Source organism: Colius striatus, chromosome 11 (assembly GCF_028858725.1).
Source record: "Colius striatus isolate bColStr4 chromosome 11, bColStr4.1.hap1, whole genome shotgun sequence".
NCBI lineage: Eukaryota > Metazoa > Chordata > Aves > Coliiformes > Coliidae > Colius > Colius striatus.
In genome coordinates this window covers 12939258-12958398 of record NC_084769.1, presented here as the reverse complement: position 1 = coordinate 12958398, position 19141 = coordinate 12939258, and the positions used below count along the sequence as shown (strand labels likewise).

Genomic DNA, 19141 nt, shown 5'->3' with positions numbered 1-19141 from the left:
AGTAGCAATTTCCTTTTTGGTGTTTTAATCATGACAAAGAGAACTGATCTCATGAGAGTAAATGATACAGCTATTAGTATAATTTTGCTAGAATTACATTTAAAATACAAAGATTTCTGAAGTGGTAGATAATTTTGAAGGAGGAAGTTTAGTGCAGAGCTTTCAGGTTTCTCCAACAAAGTGAGCTGTTTAATCAAGCTTTTGTTTTATTATGGGGAAATGTAAAGGCACATTAAGGAGAAAAAGAGACAGACTCATCCTACAAAATGGAGAATTGGCATCCAGCAAAGAAATCCATTTAAAAGACGATACTTGAACAATCAGGAGAGTATTAAGACACGAAACCAATTCCAAGACCAAAGAAAAATTGTGAGAGAACTGGAGCTCAGTGCTTTGCATACTGAAACCAAAGGTAAAGGTCCCTTTTTGTAAGTTAATTTCATGGAAGGAAAAATGCGAGAGCCTGTGCTTTGTTTTGTTAAGAAGACAAAGCAAGAATTTATTTGAAAACTGAGTTTGCTCTTAAATTGGAAGGAAAAGGACAATTTAACTGTGAACTGTTGGAATGACTGTTGAAATTGGGACGTTTTTCATTTCCTGGTGTATGTGCATCAAGACAGGATTTTTTTGTTGTTGTTATTAGCTAGATACAATTTATTCAAAATACTACTAGTCAAGCAAATGCTCTCAATTCTGTGTCAGAAGGCCCCATTCTTGCTTCCAGCCTGGTCTTTAAACACTCTGAAGATGTGCAGCATGCTGATGACACTCATTTCTAATTAAAGCCTTTTTGTATTGTTTGTGAGGACTGATTTTAGTATCTGCAGCTGAAGGAAGGAAACCCCTCAAATGTTCGTGTGTCGGAGAGAGGCTTGTGTGAGCTGTACCAGGGAATCTGCTGCTGCCATGCCAGGCAAAGGACTGAATCCAGCAGCCTGTCCTCTGTTCAAACTTCAGTTAATCTTAGAACAAAGGTAAAAATTGTCTGTTCTGTGCATCCAATTGGAATTTCTCCCTAAGTGGATGTTTCATTAGGAATAGAGGAAGAACCAAACCCAAGCAATATCTTTCACTTGGGTGATGCTCAGAACTAGAAGTGTTTTGCTCTCTGTGGGCCTGTAGCATGAGCCAGGATGCTGCTGTATGCTGACCTCAGCCAGGTATAAACTTCCACTGCTTGACATGAAGAAAGTTTTGTCTTGCGTGTGTGTTTGGTATGAGTAAGGATTTGGTTTATACAGTCTTGGTCACATGTTTTATGATCTTTTATCATTAACAGGTGACTGCCAGGTGAGAGGAGGAATGATCATACTTCTCAAAAGCTTACAAAAGCATTACACAGTTGTTTAATCATGTTCTTTTTCTTAGTGAGAACCTGATAGTGTATAAATAAGTTGGAATGAGGAATTAATTGTAGCAGTACATCTTTTACTAAGTTTCTTATTATAAATCACTTGGTTACAAGTCAGTAATGCAATGCTGGGGAGGAAGGAAATGAATTTTCTTTTTATGTACTTTAAAAAGCATCTTGAAAGTAAGGCATCCTGGAAGAGTTGTGGGGGATGCAACACCCACACATTGGATGCTGTTGTTTGATGTTGTGGTGAGGGGGCTGAAAAGCAGCTTAGTACCAGCAGCAGCCGCTGCCTCGCACTCCTGTGTGAGACCACATTGCAGTGTGGTTGGGTTTTGCTTGTTTTCTGTGTTGGGCAGCAGGTGGTGGGGGGCTCCAGGTTTATCACACTGTGTGTGTTGCTGTAGCTGCTGCTTTCCCAGCAGAGAGGAAAGGAAATTTGTGGGCCAGCTAGAAATGTTCCAGGGGCTTCCACTCAGCATATCCTTGCTGGCATAGGTAATCATTAAGGTTTACTAGTACAATGTGGTCTTGGCAGGATTGAAAGTATGTGTTTTGCAGGAGATTTAAGAGGATTGTGGGTTGAGAGTTTGTGTTAAATCTCTAGTAATGGCAGGAGTTTGGGGGTAGTTGTTTTAACAAGAAATGAAGACCAGCAAATGCAGCGTGGGCTGCTGAAGCTGTAAAGCAGGCCATGTTATTAGCCACAGGAGGGCTGGCCTGTTGAACAATATTGACAGTTTCACTCATAATGAATGTCTTTTCATTACTGACTCAATTTCTGCTGCTAGCTTGGACTGTTCTGTTACTGTCAATGACATTTGGCTATTCTGAAAGTGGCCACATTTTGCTCAGCAGTCAGTGCGTCTTGTGGGGCCCAGAAACCTCCTTGCAGGATCAAGGTGGGAATGAGCAGCTAATGAGAGAGGCTCTGAAGAACAGAAAACTTCCTCCATTGGCAGCAAATCCCTTTAAAGGAGTTTCTTCTCTTTCCAGCCATGTGTCAGAAACCTCTCATGGAAACCTCTGAGAGAAGAGGCTAGATGATGGATTTTAAGAAGTTATGCACCCCCCAATCAATTACTGCTTGCATTTACAGGATAAACTTCCTGAAGTTAATTTACATCTACTCACAATCTTGGTTGTGAGAATTACTGGAATGTTTTAAAATAGAGAAATAATTTCTTGGAGGGTTCATGGACTTTTTTTTCAGGCTTAGTTGGTTACTTTGGTTTATTGTCCCCATGATGCATGCTGCTATCTGAAACACTCTGGGGTGCACTTTCTAGAACAATGCAAGATGTCCAATTCAGATTAAAGACCACTGCAATGTTCAAAACAAAAATACTGAAATAACTATAAAAATAGGATTAAATACTAATTTCTAACAAAGATGAAAAGGAGGATGGATGCAGAGGGGTAAAATGTAAAGCAAAATAAAACTGGAAGATACTTAAGAGTGTAGAAATGCAACATGTAATTAGCAAAGAAAATACGTAATATGCTGCTTGTCTGACAGACTTTTACTTGTTCACTTTGGTGTCATCATTCTTAACATGGAGCTTCAACCAGAGGGATTTTTAAGATTGCATTTACATGTTAAGGTAGGGGGGGAAAAAAGGTTGAAGAATAATTTTGGCAAGCAAAACTTCTCAAAGTGGTACATTGCAGTATTCAAGATGAAGATTTCAAAGAAAGTTTGGTGACATCAAACATACATGATTGTGAGGCTTTAACTGATAATTTTATTTTAAAAGTGCCTGTTGTGTAAGGTTGACATTGAAGATAAGTCTGAGGGAAAACTGTAGCATCCAACTTGCTTTTCACCAAATTGCATGTTTTTCTTAGGAAACTTTTCTATAGATTTAAATTAAAACCTTTTCTTGTTTGTTTTTTTTTTTTTGAGGGGGATTTTTTAAAAGTAAAAAACAAGTAGAATTTTTTATTTGGAAACACTCCTCATGTTCTGTGGTGATTTAACCTTAAATTTCTGTGTGATACTCATTTACTGCTTTGCCCTGGGCTTGCACGTGGCCTGTGCCTCCTGTGGTGCCCAGTGAGCAGAACCTTCCAGGCTATCTCTGTCCTTGTGTCTCCTGAAAGGCAGAACATGCCATGATTTGTGAAATGCAATCCAAAAAGATCCCAGCTTACATGGAAAATAAGAAGGTGATATTTACATTACTAGAACTGTCTTGAAATGTTACGTCAGTATTTCCAAATGGAAAGACTCAGGTATTAGTTAAAAGATTTGTGTCTTGGTTTTTCCATCAATAAAATTCTTATTCTCGTGGCATACAACTTCTCTTTATGCACAAAACCAATGCTAACAGAGATTTATTTCCCAGGAGAAAAGGCTAAAGTGATCACATACGCAATCCTGATACTGCATATGTTATGGGGGTGGTTATTTGTACAGTAATATACAGCTGAGCATGGCATGAAGGCTCACATGGTAGCCCAGCAAACATAAAGAGCAACAGGATTATGAACAGCTGTGCTATCTGGACATTTAGGTATAGCCCTCTGAACATGCACACTTGAAAAACCAGTTTAACAGCAACATGTCCTGATTGAGCATGAAGTTGAGCATGTAAGTCTGGGCGGGCATTGGAAATCCTGCAAAGAAACACATACTCTCAGCTGCTGATGCTTCTCTGGGGCATCAGGGATGTGAGGTGTCCTTCAGAGTCACAGGACTGTGGGTTGCATTCCTTGATGGCTGAGCCATACCAAAGGAAGTCATGTTCCATTTCTGAGAACCTGTAGCAATAACTTTTTGGTTTGGTCATCTTGGGCTAGGTTGGTTGAGAGAGGACCTGTCATTGGTGTGGTTTGTACAGTGTCTGGTACAAAGGGTCGCAAACCTGTGTGTGAGATTCACTAAGAACTGTTGCAATAAGAGCAAAGTGATGTCTTGTGCTCTAAGATTATGTTTTGGTAAAATACATGCTCTAAAACCCCCCATAAAAATCACACAGAGACAAGATGTTTAATGTGAGTACTGGTTAAATTGTGCTGATCAGAGGCATTAACACAGAGGGAGTGCTTCACTGATAACTGGACCTTTTAGAAAGAATCAAAATTGTTTGTTGGCTAGGTGAGTTATCACAGGTATTCATTCTTTTTCAGTCTGTGTTTTGGGTAGTTATTCCTTTCACCTGAATGTTGGAGATGGTCTGTATCACAGTTCGATTTTATTGTGTTCTAAGAACATGGAAGCCCTGCTATTTCTTGTTTCTTTCTGTGAAATTGTTTCAAGCTTTACAACTTCTCAAATACAGACTGCATCAGCAGTTTTTAATTGTGCATATTTATGATTTTGGTGTTTTACATGATTCTGGAGGTTAAGCCCCTTGGCTGTCACAGTTCTCTTTCTGTGTACTGCTGATGGAAACACCTTAGTGGCAGCAAATAAACTGCTGGCAAAAGGAATTGCAGCACAAAGATAAAGTTGTTTCTAATCTAAGTGCTTCTTAGTTGAGAATCACAGTATGAGGAAAAAACATATTCAAGGAATCAGTCAATTATAGCTCTTTTTTATAATGTACTATATTTACAATCTGTGACAATTTGAGCTGAGCACAGCAAAAACTTGGCCTAATTGCAAGGACTGCAAAAAAAATTCTTGCACTTTTTTTCCTGGTATAAATGGTTATTTCTTCAGGATGAAATGTGTATCTGCATTACAAAAGAAAACAATAACAGTGCTGTGTCTGTGCTCATTAAGTGGATGGAAAAGAATGTACAAGTCCAGAGTTTTCTTTGGATCTACCTAGATTTCACATCACACACTGGAGTATATTCCCTGATGCTTCTCATTCTAAAGGGAATATTGCACGTTTTGATGATACTTTTATTATCACTTCTCACTTCCAAGAATGTCTGTATGATTTTGAGTACAGTCCTATGTGATAGTGTGTCAAGACTAAAGCTTTGTAATTCTGCAGTGTAAGTATAGAAAATAACACGGGATTTCATAAAGTATCCAATATATATCAACACCAAAGTGTTTCTAGTTTGAAAGAGATATGCATTACTGCTGTGAGACTGCATGTAACTAAAAATATTTAGGCATTATTGTTTTTTGCAACATTACTGACTCAACTAGTAAAATACTGTTGTTTTTTCATCTTAGGTTTGAGGGTAACTGTGTTACTAACATCATCCCTTATGGTGTTGGGAGCTGGCCTAAGATGTGTTCCAGTTTCAGACCTAGAAATCAGGAAGAAGTAAGTGAATTGCTTTTTTTAATATTAATATCTTATACTTTCTGCCATTGTAGTTTTTGCTGCTACTGCAAAGAAGCGTTAGTACAGATTTTCTTTGTGAATTTGGTATGCCAAATGTTTGTTGTGTGGATGTGGGCTTACATGTTTCTTTGATTCCTAAATGGATTTTTCTAGTCCCTCTTCTATGTAGTATCTGAAGATCAGAAAGCCTTTTACAAACTTGAGTTAATTAAGCCTCACCCCATCTTGCATAGCTAATATTAATCTGCTTTGCAAACAAGGAAGCAGAGATTTAGTGAGGTTCAGAAACTGGCCCAAGATCACACAAGGAACTGTGCCACAAAACCTCAAAATATGTAATTTGTATGCAAATGTAAATAGTTCATTTCTCATGTTGGATGTATGGGATTGTGCAGTGTGACAGATGAATTTATGCAAAATGGCTACTTTCACATGGTCTCTTCCAGTCTTCATTCCAAAGTGGCTTTGTACTTTCTCTATCCTTGAAATGAATGCCTTCTGTACACTTGAGATACAAGAGTTGTGACAGAAACAGATGCCTTCCTAAAAATCACATCATCTAAAAGATTCCATCCTCTCATCGAAGTATCCTGAACCTGTGAGTCCTTGGTTGCACTTGTTTTGCACACACAGGGAATGTGGATCACTTGTTCACTTACTTTTCTTTTGCTGAAGGAGGACTGAATCTGCTTCCACTAGTTACATTTCTATAATATGCACGCACTAAGAAGGAATTTATTTATGCAAGGTTTTTGCCCGTTGTTTTGGGGTTTCCCCCCCCTTCAATTCTAGTCAGCTCTCAGGCAATCCTTATATTATTTCAGCAAGTTGGGGTTTTTTCCTTATTATTTCTTACCTGTAAATCAGCTTGGAAACCTTTAGGTTGAGAAAGAAAATGTTTGATGTGAAGTAGAAAGCAGATGGCTGGATGCCATGGATGAAACAAAGGGAGAGATCCAGAGAAAGGACTGAGAATGTAATAAACACATTGATTGTAAAACTAGCCCCTATCTGGAGCAAGTAGCTAGTATGTTAGAAATAGTTTAGTAATCTAAGTGTGATGCAGTCAGTACAGGGAGGGATGCAATATCAGCTCTTAGGTGCCTAGTAAGTGTATAAGGAAGCACCCAAGGTGCTCCTGATGTTAGTTGCGCAGTGTTGCCTATTTCAATATGTTCAAGGACTTGGTGAATACGAGGCTGAACTCCTCACCTTTTAAGGTAAAAAAGTGCTGTTAAGGTGAGCAGGAAGAGCTGTCCCAGTTGTGCTCATGTTTTATACTTTCTCAAAATGCTGAAGGGTGTGCAACATCCACTTCATCCATTCTGACTAATCTTGGATTAAAAATATATATCATTTAAGTGTGCAAGATAGCTTAAATGCAACGAAATGTTGTCTTACGTGGCTTTTTATGATTTATGCCAAAAGGCTTGTGCTGCCTTAGGCTTTACTGAAGCAAGGATGAAGACTGTAAGAACCCTAGAAGAAATTCCCAAATGAGATTGAGATGTGAGGAGTGGGAGGGGAGAAGATTTGGGAAATGGGAAGGAGACTTCAGAGCACCTTTAAAAAAGGTTTTCCATTGTACCTGCAGCGAGGGGACCTATGAGAACAGTGAAATAAATGCCTAAGGAGAATCATTCAAAGAGCAGCTTCTTTAACTAGAGAAAGAAAGACTATGTACTGTATAGAGTCTGAGATGTATGAAATATGACGACACCTTTTATTGAGAGTTATATAGGCAAAAGAGTGTGAGCAGAATCCTGATGGAAGAAAAGGTTACTAATTTAATTTATTCATGCTGGGAAAATATGCAGCTGAAACTGCTAAATCTGCTTACTTAGCCTACTCAAAAAAAAAGAGATTTTCAAGAATTTTAGCTGTACTTGAGGAAGCAGTTTGATCTTTTACACAGTTTGATTAAAAATCTACAGAGAATTAATTATAGCCAACTGTGTGAAGCAAAAGGATGGTCTTCAGTGAAGGCTTCTTGAGACATTGTAAATAATTGAACAGACTGTGTGATGTTATACCATGTAACCTGCATTGTTTTGAGAGCCATTTTTCATCAATTCATCATCAAACTTAAAGCATGATACCAAATGAAACAGTATTTTTCAAGATGAACATTGCTGCTGATGCATTTAGCAGTAACATTCAACTGTCTGAGCACTAAAATGTGCACTTATTTTGAATGTGTATAAGTGTTAATATGGCAATTTGGACATTACAGAGCCAGTCAGATGGACAAGATGCACGAGCTATTACTGGAGTATTTCAGAAGCCAGTGTAACTGGAATTTCTTTAAATGCTTTTGCATGGTTTGTAGCATGTTCCTTCAGTCCCTGGGTAATCTGCAGTAATATTCTGAAGGATTTCCATGGGACAATTGTCAAAGTTAAGATATATAAAATTACAAGAATGTGCATGAGGTTTGTCAGGCTTAGGGTTTTTTTCTACTTTGTAGCTGTCTTTGCTCCCTAAGCTCTTGTAATTTAACATTAAGGAGAGCTACGAAAGTCCATTGCCTATCAGAGTAATCGCAGATGTGAGGAAATCATTGTTAAGACTGGTACTTAATCCTGACTGCTTTATGCTCCTTATCTCACACAGACCTGTAATATCCAAGTGTGTCCTTAAGCTTCTTTCTAGGCTGTAATTATTCTTTTGGCTCCAGTCTGTAATAGAAGAATAAGACTACCTCCAGTTCTCTGAGTCATATTTTAAACACGAACCTTAACCTCTGTTTTCAGTTCATTTGACGCCCATGTATATGCATGACTTTTATGAGGGAGAATTCAGGTTGCACATTTGAGTGTGTCTCTTGAAGCAGCTGTTCCTTATGGCGAATTTTAATTCTCTGCCAGTGTGTGACCTAAAACCACACTGGGAATCCATGCCAGAGCTGCATAAATTCAGTGAAGGCTGAAGTGGGAGTGCATGACAAAAATCTGAAACTATATACTTTCATGTGAGATTAAGGAACCAACCTACACATGGACACGTGTGCTTCAGCTTACCTGCTTTCCTCCCCAGCCCTCTAACCTCTGAGGTTAATGTGTGTATCATAAAGACTAGGAGGTTAAAAAGAACTTTATTGTTCCATGCACTTCTGAGTTTGTCAAATGTGCCAGATATGTAACACTGACTTTGACTTTTAAAAGTAAGCCCCCAAACCATTATTCCTTTCTAAATGTTATGGAAACTTCACTTGCCACACCTCTTTTTTTTTTTAGTTCATAGTTAATGTAAATTATACAGAACATAAAAAAGCTGTTATCAAATGATGCCAGTCCTGAATGTGTGCCTTCAACCCATCTCTGAAGGTTATAAGAACATTAACATGACTAGGAGGTCTTTTTTTTATAGACAAGATCAGGATTGTTTCCCCTCATAACATTTCATATTTATCTCATATTCTCTGTTTAGGAATAGATTTGCATACAGCTTAACTCCTTCACTTGATTGTAATATAATAAATCTAGGCAAAAGCTGCATGAGTTGAAACATATAAGAAAGAAGGAAATTAATTATGAAATCAGCCCATAGCCATAAATATGTGAATTTTAAGACTAACCATATGAAGTAAGACTTCTTAAAATGTTTTGAAAGACAGGGTAATTAAAGACATGGAAGTAAAGGATGTAGCATAATTTGTCATTTGTGTTGACTATATTAATTAAGGAATTGATTAGAACTTAGCATGGTATGGGCTGGTAGTGTTTGGCCTTTGCATAAGATTTCACAACAGAGAAGTAGTTAGTGAGGACCCTGAGTCACAGGAGCAAGAGGGCACTCCTTGGCAGTAAGTTCCATTAAAACATTTTCTGGGAAGCCAGCAAAACAATATGATGGAGAATGACAGTGGAAAAAGGAACAGTTATTTATGAAGTTGTTAATGGGGCACACGCTGGTAATTGATACATCCTGTAAAGGACTTTTTTTTTCCTTAAATAATACCACTTTTTAAGGTTTAAATTATTGCAAAACAACCTTTGATGTTAACTTTTCCCTTTATTGTATCTGAAGGTTTGCTCTTACCATGTCTCTGTAACATTTTGTTTCTATTAGCTGGTTGCAACCTAATTTGTGTTTTCATTCTTGATAGACTTATTCTTTAATAGCTCCACTTTTTCCCTTTCTCATCCCAGAAAGAATTACATGGGATCATTTCATTATTTATCTTTTCTGATTCTAAAATGCCTGTGGGCCACCATTCTCATATATGAAAAATGCAAAGAGGCATCTCAGAATTGGCATCTCAGATGTGTAAAGAAGAAAATGTAATTGTGTAATGTAAATGTAAAATGTGTAATTCCAGTAAAGGAAAGACATATTAAGATTCTTGTATTCCCTGGCAATACTGGACACACTTCTGTGCTCAGAAAAACACCTCAAACAGAAACAACTGTGGAGAAGGAGGATTGAAGTGTTACAGGGGAAGAAAAGAGCCTTTTAGGAGAGGGTGGTAGAAGAATCTGCCTGTGAGAAATAAAGACAGTGATGCATGCTGTGGGTTCCCTGACTCTCTGGCAAAGGGAAATTAAACAAACAAAACATTTGGAGTATGGTCTGGGAGTAAAAAGATGAATAAACATACCTGTTTCTATGCTGTAGTTCAGTGGGTACAGGAAGGTGTTAAAAGCACTTGCCTGGTGCTGATGGCACTTAGTTTGGCTGCAGTGCTGGGTGAAACGTGAACTGGGTTAATCCAATGTCAGAAAAAGAGGGAAGTGGGGAAAAAAGGGAAACAAGTCATTTACAAGTAGGTTCTCATGGGCAATATTTAACTATTATACCCCTATAACTTAACAGTATAGCTTGTTTTTTTGCCTCCACCAACTTCATCTTGTACACAGCTTTTATTTTTTTAACCTCAACTCCAAAGCTGCTGTTTCAGATGAGAGGTCCAGCAAGTTGTTCCTAAATGGTGATGACTTTTTCCTGCTTTACTCTTTGGTCAGTAACAGCCATGGATTTGGTGGGTCATTAAGTGTCCTGCCTACTACTGTCAAAACTTTGCATCCTGTGATTCATCAGCAGCCACTGATCAGTGCTGCCACCTAGATGGCAGTTAAATTGACTTAGCTCAAACAGTCATAGTGAAAAACAGGTCACTTGACAATTTTGGTGATAAATATTCTTTCCTCTTGCTCCTGTGCTGGATTTTGGCCATGTTGCTGTGGGTATTGTCCATCTGTCCCAGTGACTGGGGTAGCTTCTGACTTAGCAGTGTACAGACCCTGTGTGAATTCTAGGAGTGATAAATCCAGTAGAAATATTAAAGGAAATTCTGGAGTTTCTGAACGGGCTTGGAATTCCAGCACTATTTAATAGGGAACATTTCTACAAGACCTATGCTGGAAAGGAAGAGAATTTATATTCTTTGTGGGATACTTGGCTCCATCTTGTAGAATGGCAGATGTTATTCTTAACTGTAGAAAGCTCTTAATTTTTTTTTGTATAGAATCATTAGAGTTGGAAAAGACCTTTAAGAATGAGACCAACTGCTAACCTCACACTGTCAAGCCCATCACTAAACTAAACCCTATCCTTCAGCACCTCGTCAATGTGTCTTTTCAATATCTCCAGGGATGGTGACTCTACCACCTCCCTGGGCAGACCATTCCAATGCTTAGTAGCCCTCTCATTGGAAGAGTTCTTCATAATGTCCAATCTAAACCTCCCCTGTCACAACTTGAGCCCATTTCCTCTTGTCTTATCATTTATTATATGAGAGATCGACCCCCCACTTTCTTTCAGGTATTTGTAGATCAGAGTCATCATGTCTCTTAGTCTCCTGTAGGCTAGACATCCCCAGCTCCCTCAGCTGCTTCTCATCAGAGTTGTTCTCTAGGCCTTTCACCAGCTTTGTTGCCCGACTCTGGACATGCTCCAGCACCTCAGTGTCTCTCTTGTAGTCAGTGACCCACCACTGGACACAGTATTCCAGATGCAGCCTCACCAGCGCTGAGTGCAAGGGGACAATCACTTCCTTGGTTTATTCGTATTGAGCTCTTTTCCTTAGTCTTGTGACTCACAAGAGTTGGCTAAATTCTGTCCTTAAAGAAGAATGCATATTAATTAAATTTATATCAAAGTTGCTGCATTACAATCAAAACACTCTCTTGTTCTTCCACTGGCATAAGAATAACTGTTGAGGAATGTTTAAATAGATCTTGTTTATCCCATTCTGTAGTTTGCTGTGTATTCTGTACATTCATACTCGTACACTAAAAACATCTTACTGGAGACCTATCTTGTGCTGAGTAGTCCCATCAGCCTTCTTCCATGGCAGCCCCGATAACAGCCAGTCCCGGTGCTCTTCCCTGATTACTTGTTTCAGTATGTTTTGCCTCATTAGCCCATAATGTAATTGCCTACTTTGTGTTTACAGCAATGCTATTTATTTTGAGTCTGTTCATATTTGATGAGCGTGTCCTCAGTGTTGCTTTATAGATGTCTTCTTTTAATAATGGGTTTGTGGAGTGGGTTAACAAAGCAAAAAGAAAACAACCCCGACTTTTAATTAAAAAAAACCCTACCTAAAATGAACTTTGATTTTACGTGCCCTCATCCTGCAAACAACTGAAGGAACTCTCTTCTAGCTGTGTGGCAGCTGTGATGGCCGAACAGTAACATGGTGTAACAATGTGAGTGAATTTGGTGCTATGTTGCCAAGGCTCTCGTGATATGCCCATCTCTTCCCTTTCCTGTGTCAGGACATCTCGTGGAGACTTACTTCAGTGTGGACATCTGATGGAGACCTCAGTGTTCTGGCCTGACATTACTGCTTCCTCTCGTTGCAAATCCTTATCTTACACTTGGCAGGCTATCAGTCATGATGATTTTGGAGAAACTCTGTTTTTCCAGTCCTTTTAAATTTAAACCTCAAACTCGCTGTATTTTTTACAGCATTGTAGAATTTGTTTGTTTTCTTTAAGAGTGGGAGAAGAGGCATGAAGATGGGATGCCTGGGGGATCATAGAATCGTAGAATGGTAGGGGTTGTGGGGACCTTTAGAGATTATCTAGTCCAACCCCCCTGCAGAAGCAGGTCCACCTAGATCAGGTTGCATAGGAACATGTTCAGGTGGGTCTTGAAGACCTCCAAGGAAGGAGCCTCCACAACCCCTCTGGGCAGCCTGTGCCAGGGCTCCCTCATCTCAACAGTGAAATAGTTTTTTCTTATATTTAAGTGGAACTTTTTGTGTTCCAGCTTCATCTCATTACCCCTTGTCCTGTTGCTAGATACAATAGAAAAAAGGGATGCCCCAACCTCCTGACACCCACCCTTTAGATATTTATAAATGTTAATAAGATCTCCCCTCAATCTCCTCTTCTCCAGACTAAACAGCCCCAGTTCCCGCAGCCTTTCCTGGTATGAAAGATGCTCCAGTCCCCTGATCACCTTGGTGGCCCTGCACTGGACTCTGTCCAGAAGTTCCCTGTCCCTCTTGAGCTGAGGATTCTGTGGTCCTCTCCAAGTCCTTCTCATAATGATGTGATCAACTGTGCTGAGGCCATGGGTTGTACAGAAGGTGAAACGTGAGCCCAGTTCCTGATGAGAATGGTTGAAAGTACATTTTAAAGTTGGTTTTTTTTCTTTTTCAGTTTATTGCTGGAGATAATGTACCACACAATGTCTCAGGCTTTCTACTTGTAATAATTTTTCTTACTGATGGGGAAAAACAGCTTTAAATTATTCCACATATCAATGGTCACATGCATCAAAAACAAGCAAAAATGCTAATGGCCTCAATCCATGAATATCCAGAAGGCACAAATCTTTTGTAGTATAAATATATCATTTAATGAAAATATTGGAAGACAGTACATTTCCATGAAATTCATCTTTTAGAATGTTATTTTAATAGATTAATTCATTGCTTTACTCAGAGGTATTTTTCTTTCCAGTCCTTTTCCAGCTACTCAGTGCACTCTTGTTGGATTATGAACAGAACAGCATTTGCATCAGGTTCTCTCCGTACTCCATAGCAGTGAATTGCTGCAAAGCATGAATTTGACCTCTCTGATTCTGTTTTTGCCTTAAAAATTACCTCAAAATGTTCCACTTAATAAAGGCTTTTTTTGTTGTATTTGTCCGAGTCTAAAGGAAAAACTCCATCATTTTCTAGTGACTTGATTGTGAAAAAGCAGAGGTGGTTCTTTACAAAACTGGAATCAGTTCCCTCCGAGGTATAATAAATTTCCTGATGTATAATGTAGATGAGTACATGTCTTTTCATCCTCCTTTTCCTGGGCAAACAACTTGCATCATACATCAATGCAGATGCTCTAGAATAGGAGGTATTTACTTACTTTGTTGCCATGTAGCGAGGCTAAATTCAATAGCACTTGAAAAAGTGCTTCTGAAGTCCTCCAGTGGAAGGGTCTCTTTCATTTGCTTCCAGTAGTTTCCACAATGAGCTAATCGCTATGTAAACGTATTTGTCTTCCCAATTAGCAGGAGCTGAGCAATCCATGTCTTTCAATGACTGAAAATGTCAACGTATGTGAAAGAAAAATCAGCTATCCATTTCTGTACAACTTCTTTATTCAGAATCCCTTTTTTGCATTGTAAGGATGAGCAATTAACCTACTAAATTTTTCCAGACCGAGGCACATTCCAGCGCTGACTCCTTACAGCAGCAGGTTACTGCTCTCTGAGACATTGGTGCTCCTCACACTTTGCAGAGAGTGGCAGAACTGAATTACCAGTTTTGTTTCATTGCATTCATATAGAAGTTTGAATAGTGCCCAAGCTGTCAATTCTTATGGCAGCTTACAGTAGGAAAAGCATGGTAACATTTTCAGGAAGAAAACCCTGCACTGAAATCTGATCTTCACAAGGCTCTTGAGATGAGTTCTTTACCCTCCTAGGAGACAGAGGAATCAAATTTCCCAGCTGACTGGGGGCTTGTTAGAGGCTGGTAGAGAAAAAATGTGTTTAAAGAGTTAGAGCGATGCACTGAGGCCAACAGCCTCACAAAGAAATGGTGAAAAGACTTTTTCCACTCTGTTAGTGTGTTTAAAATACTGATAGAGTTTCTCCAGTCTTAGCCTTCCCAAAACGAGTTCAAATAACACGTCTTAGAACTGAGCTTTGGAGACTTATTTTAGTGTTATAGTTTAAATCCACTGTGTGAGAAGTAATTTTTTGAGTAAGTAATTTTCCCTCTACTGTTGTCTTTGTTTCCCCATCTGAGTACAGAAACTAATGAGATTTTCCTTCATTTAAAATTCTTTTAAGTCCAGGTATGAGACATATTGTGCTAGAAACAGTAAATGTCTGGAAGTTTTGCATAGAAAAAGGGTTTATGTAGCACACAGCTTTTAAATAGCCTAATGAATCCAATACCTGGTGAGACTGTGACTGTGCAAGAAAAGTTTCAAACCATACGGGGAGGAAAAGATAAATAAAGCCAAATTTAAAGGAAGCTCTTTCCTATATTAACTATACAATATTGTCATCAATCACTTAAACATTTTTTTTCCTGTATAATATTTTTTTCCTACCCAGTTTGCTTAGTGACGTTGTAGTTGCAACATTTATAGCTTTACATGATGGGGTTTTTTGTTGTAGTCTATTAGTGTCTTGTAACAAGTGACAGCAGGGAGTGAATAAAGCAGATTTAACCATGTTACTTCCTAATGCTCTCTATATAAAGTCTTCTCTCAGGGAAGTGGTGAAAGCCATGTAATTAAGTTATTTATAATGTGACCTGACAAAATTTGGAAAAGAGATGACATTGTAGTACTATAAGAGTTTTTCTTCTCTAATTTCTGTTGCTGTATTTGAACTGTCCCTTGTTCTGTCTTGCAATTCAGAGATCAATTTAGGAGCAAATGTGGTCTTTATTTTGTGCAAAGGGAGGGATGTGTGTGTATATATATATACACATATCTGTGGGGTTTTATATATATATACACACACATACAGACAGACAAATACACATAATGGAAATGTATAAATTAACCATTACTCTCATGCTTTGATACAATGTATTTCACACTAACATTTACCACCAATCCCTAATTTGTGTTCCTTTTGTTTAGTAAGGGGCTCATTTTCAACTGCAGGCTTGGAAGAGGACACAAATTCATTAGCACAGAGGTCAGATGTGCAAAAACCTTTAAGTCTCAAAATGAATCCTTGGCTTCTGAAATGGTTAGAAGCAAGATATTTTGAGTAGATGTTTACTTACCCACTTTTGCTTTAAGTTAGACAATGTCAATTAATTTGTAAGTCGAGGATTAATTTCTGGTGTCATTTCTTTTTCCAATCTTCTTTCATGATAGTGATTAAAAAGCCTTCTACTCTTGTGTTACTTTCTATTATTTGAATTCAATAGCTTTCTGCTTTTTGATACATAAAAATAATTAGATGATGATTGGATAAATAATGCATATGAAAACAGCAGAGCTGGATAAGTAACAGATGAAAATTACTCTGTTAGTGTAATAAAACTGAAAAATGTTTTTCCAGCTGGGTAAGGTCCTGAGCCCAAGTTATCTTTTTAGCCCTTTTCTCAGGGAAGAGGAATCTTGTTGTGCATAATGAAACTTAAATTAGTAACAAGGAAAAATGAAGTTACTCTTTGCACCTTTTTGGTAGCAGAAACAAGATGAAAATCAAGGAGCAGCAGAAACAAATGTCTCTTGGTGTTGGAGGAATTTTTAGCACTCATGGTATACAGAGGAGACTCCTATGGGCTGTGAAACCAAAATCTAGTGTGGTGATGATAAGACGTTGTAACAAACAGCAAAAAAAACAGTGTTGGTGGTTGTATTCACATTTCTTTGTCAGATGGAGAGCCCATTCCATATGTCTCTCAGAGTAGCAGCTTAGTAAGTGCACTGAATCACGTTTTGATTCTCTCATCCTGCCTCTCTAGGGAAATGAGTTGAGGATGTGTAGAAGAACAATGCAAATAATCTTTTTCTCAGGAAAAAAAAAGTAGCTTAATTCAAGGCAGTATTGAAAAACAGATAAAATATAGTTTAGTCTGTTATCATATGCAGAGATATTTATCAGTGGAAATTTAGTCTGAAAATAGTGTTTATTAACCCAAATATGTTAGACTTGAAAAGTTAAGCAGTAAGGAGATAAGAAGTGCTCTACCTTGGATGATAATGTCAAGCTTGGTAAATGCCAGAAATGGAGATGGAAAGGTAAATCCATGGGAAGAGACAGTACACCAAATAGGGGAAGGCAGGAGGGAGAGCAATCAGAGAACATCAACAGAAGAGACCGAGAGACAAAAATCATCCCTTTCTTTCGAAAAACTGAGGCATAAAAGTGTTGTAGAATTGAAATTCTGGGTTAAGATGATGTTTTTTTCTCTTTGGATCTGCAAAGTAAAACTAACATCTGTTTCTCTCTCGAGTATATAAGTCAGTTACAGAGCTTTATTCAGGTGGTGCAGCTTGATAGACATAATCTAAATTTGATAGATGTAGTCTAAATCTGAAGTATATAAATACATGAAAAGAATATGTAAAATTCTCACAGTATATAAACTGAGGGTTTTTTTACAGAACTTTCTTCATCTATCAGATGAAGTGCCTGCATGCCCATAGGTGCTGCAGAAGAACTGTTGTATTTTCTTCTGATTTTAGTGAGTTGTATTTGCCCTTAGGATTTCTATAGAGCAGGTGTATTTTAATTAAACCAATATTATCATAGTGGTATAGGTGAACAGAAGTGTTAGTGTGGCACCTATATAGCTATAAAGGTTATTTGGTGGTGACACAGTTTTTCTAGTGTATAATAACAAAATCACTATCTAAGCATTAAATTCACTTTGGAGCAGGGAGACATAGTAAAATATTTGTCATTTACTACTGAAATGCTGCTGTTTCTGGGGATGTAGCACAGCTCTGCAAATATCTTGGAACAGTTTAGGATAAAACTGAGAGTAACTTATTGTAGTGAGATGAAAGTACAGGCTGGGGATTGACCTGCTGGAAAGTGGTTTTGGGGAAAGGGACCTGGGAGTTCTGGTTGACAGCAAACTAACCACGAGCCAGCAATGTGCCCTCATGGCCAAGAAGGCCAGTGGTATCCTGGGATGCATCAAGAAGAGTGTGACCGGCAGATTAAAGACTCTGCCCTGCTGAGGCCTGATCTGAAGTCCTGTGTCCGGTTCTGGGCTCCCCAGCTCAAGAGGGACAGAGAACTTCTGTAGAGAGTCCAGCGCACGGCCAGCAAGATGATCAGGGGACTGGAACATCTTCCTGATGAGGAAAGGCTGCGGGAACTGGGGCTGTTTAGTTAAGAGGAGACTGAGGGGAGATCTCATTATCATTTATAAATATCTAAATGGTGGGTGTCAGGAGGTTGGGGTATCCCCTTTTTCTGTTGTTATCTACTGACAGGAAAAAGGGTAGTGGAAAGAAGCTGAAACACAAAAAGTTCCATTTAAACGTAAGAAAAAACTATTTCACTGTTGGGATGAGGGAGCCCTGGCACAGGCTGCCCAGGGAGGGTGTGGAGGCTCCTTCTCTGGAGATTTTCAAAACCTGCCTTGACATGTTCCTGTGTGACCTGATCTAGATGGGGCTGCTTTGGCATGGGGGTTGGACTGGATGATCTCTAGAGGTTCCTTCCAACCCCTACCATTCTGTGTTTCTGTGAAAACACTGAAGTTCAGAAAGATACTTTGGTTTGTCTAAAGTACATGGAATTGGTGAATAGTCATAAGGGATTCACGTGCTGTGTCCCCCAGGAAACTGTACCAGAGCATGAATTAGTCTTTTTTATTATTTATATATATATAATTTTCTAGGCAGGAGGGGGGACTAGTTTAATAGATATTAAAAAAGCTTGACTATGCCTTGGTGATATCCATCTGAAGTACATCACAAATAGTGAAATCTAGCCTCAACATTTTAAGTTTAAAAAAATACTTTCAAACAAATGGCAGTTGTTTCTATTTAGGAGTGCATGTTACTTCTGTCCCAGCTCAGAGAGTGTTTCTTTCAGATTCTGTATAGTAGCTTTTTCTTTATTCTTTGTGTTTTTGTAGATCTTGTTTAAAATTTTAATTTCCAATCCACTGAGAGTTGGAAGCATCTATTCCTTTTTATTGCAATCTATCTTGTTAATTTGATAAAGAGTCTGTCAGCATTTCTTTTGCATATTTTATTCCTTTGTGTGCTTTAAAAAACTCCTGTTACACTGTATATTATTCAGCCATTTGTGGCTTGAAACATTGCCTAAATGCTAGCTTATGTTCCCCTGTTTTCAGGCCATAGCTTTTTATGTCTGATAGCTCAGTCTTGCAGCAATAACGTCAGGTTTCTACTATGCTTAGAAAAACACCACCCATATAAAAATATCATCTGCCACCATTTTAGTGCACAATGGATACAGCCACGGTGGAGGGTTGCAATGTTTTGTTTGCCTTGCTAGCTGGCTTTTAGACATGAAGTTTTAACATAAATTCCAACTGCTTTTTGCCTTTCATGATGGACCACTTTTTGAAAAAGTCAAAGTGGAAGGTTTCTGGCTGACTTACATGTGTAGGAGA

The 19141-nt window shown here is 38.5% G+C and overlaps 1 protein-coding gene across 2 annotated transcripts in view; it reads left to right on the top strand.

The window, feature by feature from the left end:
- The window catches only part of SLC49A4 (solute carrier family 49 member 4), a 74167-nt gene that overhangs the window by 15675 nt on the left and 39351 nt on the right, over window positions 1-19141 (top strand). For both annotated transcript variants that reach the window (XM_062005044.1, XM_062005045.1), the window contains exon 2: window positions 5493-5586. In XM_062005044.1, coding sequence (XP_061861028.1) covers window positions 5493-5586 — 94 coding nt within the window. The remainder of the gene's footprint in view (window positions 1-5492; window positions 5587-19141) is intronic.